Here is a 7512-nt window from a genome sequence, read left to right as displayed (position 1 = left end):
TAACCCTCCTTACTTAAGCATCAAAATCACTGACGTCAGCCAATGAATTACTAATGCTCAGGATTGTCCCACACACAATTGCGTAGCAACCACCAGCCTTCCGCCGCTCACAGATTATCGTTATAACTCCGCCCTTTTCCGCATAACCACGCCCATCCACCGCCCGTCTATGCAGGGCCTCGCCCACACATGGCCGCCACGCCCACTACAGTCCCTCTTTAATCCAGACAGCGCTCTTGCATACGTACAGCAGTTTGTGGTCTTCTGACAGCAGCAGTCATGCCCGGGTTATTGCTTGGTGACATGTTCCCGGATTTCGAGGCCGAGACTACATTCGGCAAGATCAGATTCCATGAGTTCCTCGGAGACACGTGAGTTCTTATAAGTTACTACTTGACACGTTTGTTTCACCGTTATTGTCTATTGCGAGACTGTGGGGATGTAATCTTGTTATTCCGCGATCTTTATATTCGCAGGTGGCCTTCTAGTTACTATAGAGCTAAGAGTCTATATACTGTTATCCCGCACCTGTCTGACCTTTTACTTACACTCCATATGTAGCATCAAAATCGGTCTTCATATCGTATTATGTTAAGCACAAAAGCTTGTAACTATTTGACCTCGCATTGTACTATGGTTCATGCGCACAATCAAGTTCAAGTGTTAACTGGCTAATTTCTACTTCCTGGTTTATACTGTTTGCTTTTAGTGCTTTTAGTTTAAACTATCTAGAACAGTCTTTATCAGAGCAGTGACGTTTATTGCTTAATAAGGGAGATTTGAGCCAAACCCAAACTGTTCATGTTTCAATGTCTTTATAGCAAGCTTAATTCTTTTGAGACTGGGAGAAAGATCTCGATTTCATCATGGAAGCTTGTTTCAAAAAATTAGAATTATAATTGGTCACATTTATATGACTGTGGATTAACCAATGTACTTAATAAACTATCCTGCTGTGAATGCTTTATACACATACCCAACATGCATTTAAGTGAAATAATTATGCTAAATTCAGTAAGTAACTTTAATTGTTTACATCATGTGACAGTTCTCAAATAACTAGTAACCAAAGTAATTACATTTGGACAGTTATATTTTTACTATTTGTGGTATATCGCATGTAATGTGCCATGTGTTATAACCAAGTTAAAATTGTTTGTTTTGTGAGCCGAGCACATATCTATGTAATTATTGTGATGATCACACAATTCACTGCTGTTTGTTGAAATATTACAAGAGTGTATGCTCCCATGATCATATTTTATAGTACCAAAACATATTTCATCCATTTATTTGGCTTTCTCAACTTCCTAAAAATTATGATCTATGATAGAATGATGTCTGACAAACGGGTAAGTGTGTACACACACATGACCTGCAGTGTAGAATGAAGATCAGAGCTCTGAAGGTAAATTGTATAGGTGAGTACGCATGAATTGGCATGCTAATCTGGACTCGGTTCTTACAGAAATATCATTTGAAGTAAGATTGCACAGGTGTGTACCCAGCTTAGTATCTGGTCTAGAAATCACTGTTCCTTTTGACACAGATGCACCACACACACGTAGCCTACATTCCCAAAAAAAATGACACTGGTTCCCCTTTGATTAAGTCAAGTAATGCCAAAATATTGGCTAATAAAATGGATCTATGGCATAGATCCAGGGTTTCCCAAACCCAGTCCTTGGGGTTCCCCCAACAGTGCAGGTTTTCTGGATCACATGTGACATAATTAGTACCACCTGTGGATCTGTTACAAAGTGTCAGTCAGTAATGAATACACCTGTGCTCCAGCAAGGAGATATGGAAAACCTGCACTGTTAGGGAGCCATGAGGACTGGGTTTGGGGAAACCCTGATCTATGCATTAAAAAACTGGCAGTTTTATTGTTTGCAAATACCTGGCTAACTGCTGTAGTAGGTGTGCCCAGCTATCTTCGTTTCTCAAGTACTACTAAAAATGTGTTTGGTTTTTTTTTTGTTTTTTTTTTTTGGAATGGACCTCCTAAACACAAATTAACATCCAGCAGTAGATATGATGCAAAAGAATATGATTAAAGGTCCCATGTTTGGCATCCTGGGTGATTCCTCAGGATGGCACACAGTAGTAATAGTCCTCTACTTGAATGTTACCAAACAAAATGTCAAAAATGAAACCTACTTGGGGGGGATAAGGTTATACCAGTCAAATTATGAGACATTGAAGAGGTTAAAAACGCTATTCCCTCTCTGGTTATCAGAAGTTTGTCATTGTCCCATGCATAGCATACATGACAAACTGATTATATATTGACTGGTATATTGCATGCTGTCTAACTTGCAAACTGGACATCAACCCTTCCCTGTTTGTGTTCCTATGTGCCCCTAAACATCCACAGACTATTATGAGCTATTTAATTTTGTGACATAATACTTTACATGTACACTTTCTACAAAAATACTTGGTCAACCCTTGGTTTATTATTAAACTTGAGTAATAGACACCAGGGAACCTTGATGAACTTTACTTTATATCATGCTTTAAAAGGCAGAAAACTTAGAGCTGCATAACTATTAGAAATCTAAAGGAATAGAGAAAAAAACATTATGGGGCATGTAGTTGTTTGTTTGTTTGTTTTTTAAAAAAAGATTCTGATCACAGCAAAACAACTTTAAGTTTATTACCATTTATTTATATAGTGCCGCTAATTCCGCAGCGCTGTGGTTAAAAGGCCTTTTTGGAGTTCAAGCAATAATTTAACCATTTTATTGTGATCCTAGAATGTATTAATGCTAATAACTTAATTGTTTGCCATAGACTTGTTGTTATTGTAACAAATTATGTTGTGAAGACAATTATATGCAGTGTAGTTTGTTGCCTGGTTATGTTCAAAAATTATTCTTGCAGTGAGTACATGCAATATACTTTAAAGACTACACCTCCTTGACCCACCTCTCCCCCCCCCCCCCCCCCTTTTTTTTTTTTTTTTTTTTTTTTTTTTCCCATGACCTATTTTCATAGCAATGTTTCTATAGTAATTTGGCTCCTCTCTGAAAACAAGACATTTGTTGCTGTGGGATTAGGACAAGTCTCTTGCTAAATGTTCCAAGAAGTTGACTGTCACTTTGTCTTCCTTGATTGCAAAAACAAAATATGTAATCTTATTCAGTTAGACTATGTAAACTGTGCCTGAAATGGCTTACAGTGCAGATATGTATGAGAAAAATGATTAGTTGTAAAATGGCATCATAGAAAGTGTTAAGTGGGCAAGAAGAAGAATCCTACACACCACCAAACAAGGCTTCTTGTATAGCCTCTCTATATGCATATAGAGGTCGCTTCGATTCAGTCACTCACTGCTGCCACACGCAACCCTTCATTTTAAAGGGAGACTATAGATATATAATTCTATGGGTTTTTTTTCTTTTTTTTTTTTTTGCTCCCCAATTAACAGCAGTATGAATAGTCTTATGCTTTTCCTGAACAACGCTAAGTTCTGGATTCTCCAGGCAACATTGATACTAGATCTTGGCTTTTGCAATGATCTTAACTGGTTTCGCTATGTTAACATCTGTAGTGCTTGGGTATGTCTGGATCACACGAATTTTGTCATTTTTATAATGTTTCTGTAATTATAGTTACTGTATCTGTAAAGGTCTAGCAGTTAAACAGCCTGGGCAGATATAACTTGTGTATCAGCTGAAAGTTACCTGTATTTAACATGCTGCACATCTTTCTTTTCAGATGGGGAGTCCTTTTTTCACATCCGAGGGATTATACACCAGTGTGCACCACAGAGCTGGGACGGGCAGTAAAACTAGCGCCAGAATTTAAGAAACGCAATGTTCGTATGATAGCCCTATCCATAGACTCTGTGCCTGACCATCTTGGCTGGAGCAAGGTAAATATTTGGCTTTCAGTAGTGTATTGGCAAAGCAGGAATAATAGTTTGAATTAGAAACTAGGAGGCACCAGATATGAGAGGACGGTAGGCAGTGGCCTGTGAAAGTGTATTTTTCACAGGTCCTTGCATTAGAATGTTTGTACAGTTGTATTATAACACAGGAAGTCATGTTATCTTTGGGTTTCCCATGTTGAGATGCTCAACTAAATGTGTATAAATTAAATAAGTGATGGCACAAGGTTACCCATGTAAAGTAGGTGTGAATGTTTAACTATAATTTTTATTATTATTAAGAGCTGCTTATATAGTATGCTGCAAAGAACTGCGGTCTTATGAGCTATTTTTTTTAGTCCACAATATAGTTGACCATGTTTGATATTTGTAACATGCACAGTGACCAGAATATCTGATTCCAGAGTTCACTGTGCTTCCTGCATTCACACTGTATAAGATGCAGAATAATTATTCCTGGTACTGTAATGTGAACAGTTGCGGTGTGCTGGCCTAGAATCAATGATCCCTAGGTCACTGAATATGTTCTGACTTCTGAAGATAAAAACGTAGCTTTGATTAAAATCAACCAAGCACTTGATTCTTATTGGCATGGGCCCACTGAAAAATCATCCATCCATGTGATCGATTTGTTTGATTTAAAAATTTTGGAATGGAGGGGGCACTCAAGTAGTTTGGAGGCAAACAAGAGCTTTTAGGTAGTACTTGGAGTAGCAGGGTTGAGAGAGGGATTTTGAGAATTGGTGAGTGGAGGAAACTGTTTAGAGCAGTGTTTCCCAAACCCAGTCCTCCGGGACCACCAACAGTGCAGGTTTTCCAGGTCACAAGTAAAACAATTACTACCACTTGTAGATCTTTCAAAATGAGTTGGGTCAGTAATGAATACACCTGTGCTCCAGCAAAGATATGGAAAACATACATTGTTAGGGGTCCCTGAGGACTGGGTTTGGGAGATACTGGCTTAAACCAAAAACCGTGTAATACACAAAAGCAATATATCTAATGTGTTTTAGTATTCATCTGATCACTTTAGATACATAGGTGGGTTGGGTTCTCTTGCATCACACTTTGCCAGTGGAGATCCGGAGCTTGTGTTACTACTTGTAGTCTTACTAAGCATAAATGGTTTAAGCAGACTACATACTAGTGTATTCAAAGCAATGGGCATTGCCATTGATGTCAGAGAAAATGTGACTTTGTCTGATCAGATTCCTTATGAACAGAGTTCAAGTGGAGAGTATAGTTGTTTGTAATGGAAATGGGTGGGAATACATTAAAACAACCCTTAGGTCCATTTTAATAAAGCAACACAATTCCCTACTTATCGAAGTATCCCTCTTTTAATCTAACCTAATGGCGACCGCTGCAGACTCCAGCCAGAGCTATAGTGATGAAGCAAGTGCCGTATACAAGAATATTCTGTGCACACTTGCTGTTACAGCAAATGGCGAGCATCCACATACTCCTTTCACCATCCATTCACTATGAAGAGGGCAGTGAAGTATATAGTTATAGTAAACATAACTTGCTCTGTATAAAATGGATTATCTCTTGCAGGACATAAATGCATACAACTGTGATGAACCCAAAGAAACTCTACCCTTCCCGATTATTGCAGATCCCAAACGGGATCTTGCTGTGAAACTAGGTATGCTGGATCCTGATGAGAAGGACAATGAAGGGATGCCAGTCACTGCACGATGTGTGAGTATCTGAGATGCATGAGCCACTAAATGTACATGTTTTTTGTTAATTTAAGACCACACGGTAAGATATTTAATGAATAATCTTTTTTTGTCTCAGGTGTTCATTATTGGCCCAGATAAGAAAATGAAGTTGTCAATATTGTATCCAGCAACCACCGGTAGAAATTTCGATGAGATCTTAAGGGTAGTGGACTCCCTCCAGTTGACGTCGACCCACAACGTTGCAACTCCTGTCGACTGGAAGGTGTGATACTGGCAATTCTAGATTGGTGGATATTGGCCCAAAATGAAATAGAAAATACTGGTGGGGAATGGGAGGAACTAAGGAATGTTTTTGGCTTTGTCTTTTTGCAAATCTCTAGACGAAAACCTTGGCACTCCCAAGAATATGCACATACAATAAATAAAATCTTCACCTGCAAACTATTCTTTGGGTTAAGATGAGCAATTGTCACATTACTCATAACTTGCATACTGTTCCACTTGAATCTATGGATCATAAAAAAGAGAAGAACTTACTTGTTAAAGGAGTTCTTCACTTTGGGGAAACCCTTTCTTAAGTCCTCCCCCCTCACATGTAGCACATACTAGGAACCAGCTCTCCAATTTGGACAATTCCTCTGTAAAATTTGCAATGCGTGGCAGGAATGACTTAAGTAGGGGGTATAAAAGTGGGAAGACCCTATTTAGTCATTGCAGTTTCTTGTTCTGGTGGTACATTTTTGTAAACATATCTGTGTGGAAACTTTTTTTTTTTTTCTTTCCGTCTAATCCAGGGTTTCCCAAACCCAGTCCTCAGGGCTCCCTAACAGTGCAGATTTTCCATATCTCCTTGCTGGAGCACAGGTGTATTCATTACTGACTGACACATTGTAACAGATCCACAGGTGGTCCTAATTATGTCACATGGGATCCAGAAAACCTGCACTGTTAGGGAGCCCTGAGGACTGGGTTTGGGAAACCCTGGTCTAATCTTAAATTGTTCCATTGTGCTATAAATGGGTTTTGGTGTGGTGAAAGACACTGGGATATAAAGTTTTTGTTTTTCTTATAGTTTATGCCACATCATTTTAAACTGGTGATGAAGGTATAAACTACTTTATGAAAAGGTTAACTAACATAGCACTTCCCAAGCTGTGGCGCAGAAATTCCTTGTTTCCAGCTTCAATGTTGTGTAAGGTAACTGTCATTGTACTGGAATTTTAGTTGCTGATGCCTATTTATTTTTCTCCTCTAAATAGCTTGGTGACAGAGTAATGGTTCCACCAAATGTTCCTGAGGCAGAGGCTAGTAAAATCTTCACTTGTGGCGTTTTCACCAAAGATCTGCCTTCTGGTAAAAAATACCTGCGATACACTGCACAACCAAAATAAAGATTTAACAGCGATCCATTCTGCTTGATGGCAAGGAAGAAATAATTATACTTGGGTTTTACACACTAAATCTAATTAGTCACGTATTTTTGCTCTTCGTCATTGAATAACTAGAGGAATGTAAAGTGCATGCATCAAGTGGATCCTTTGAATATTCAGTCCTATCAAGATTACACTTCTAAACTTCCCTTCTGATGCTTCAGATATGAATGTTAATTCTATTCAGAACCAAATCTCTATTTTTACACTGGTTTATTGCGCTAGCAGTTGATACATTTCAGATGTATGGACTGAAATGCTTGACAAAGAAGATTGCCAAGATCCTAACATTAGACAGCCATATCCCAGCAACTGTGCCTTTCTGACCAAAACCAATGCATTGATGATCATATATAACTTTTTTTATTTTTTTTGCATTGGCTGTCGGGTGCTAATTCTTGGACTTATCTGCATGAGCCTTTGTAAACGGGTTTAATTTTTTGAACATCTGGACTCCAGTGGGAGAATTTTTGCTGAATAAATCATCCATGTAAATTCA

At 38.5% G+C, this 7512-nt stretch overlaps 1 protein-coding gene across 1 annotated transcript; it reads left to right on the top strand.

Moving 5' to 3' along the window:
• The first annotated feature begins 236 nt into the window (after positions 1-236).
• On the top strand, positions 237-7512 carry LOC142099220 (peroxiredoxin-6-like). The gene is made up of 5 exons (XM_075182445.1): positions 237-371; positions 3724-3880; positions 5453-5599; positions 5699-5845; positions 6843-7512. The coding sequence occupies exons 1-5, from the start codon at positions 280-282 to the stop codon at positions 6972-6974; spliced, it is 675 nt and encodes a 224-aa protein (XP_075038546.1). The 5' UTR covers positions 237-279; the 3' UTR covers positions 6975-7512.

The sequence above is a fragment of the Mixophyes fleayi genome, chromosome 8 (genome assembly GCF_038048845.1).
Source record: "Mixophyes fleayi isolate aMixFle1 chromosome 8, aMixFle1.hap1, whole genome shotgun sequence".
NCBI lineage: Eukaryota > Metazoa > Chordata > Amphibia > Anura > Limnodynastidae > Mixophyes > Mixophyes fleayi.
The sequence above is the reverse complement of the archived record's forward strand: the minus strand, read 5'-3'. Positions and strand labels throughout refer to the sequence as shown.

What these genes read in the sequence shown, in the direction of transcription:
- LOC142099220 (XM_075182445.1), top strand. Translation starts at nt 280, where the DNA reads ATGCCCGGGTTATTGCTTGGTGACATGTTCCCGGATTTCGAGGCCGAG. An exon ending in ACCATCTTGGCTGGAGCAAG is followed by an intron (nt 3,881 to 5,452) that starts GTAAATATTTGG and finishes TATCTCTTGCAG; the next exon opens with GACATAAATGCATACAACTG. An exon ending in CAACTCCTGTCGACTGGAAG is followed by an intron (nt 5,846 to 6,842) that starts GTGTGATACTGG and finishes TCCTCTAAATAG; the next exon opens with CTTGGTGACAGAGTAATGGT.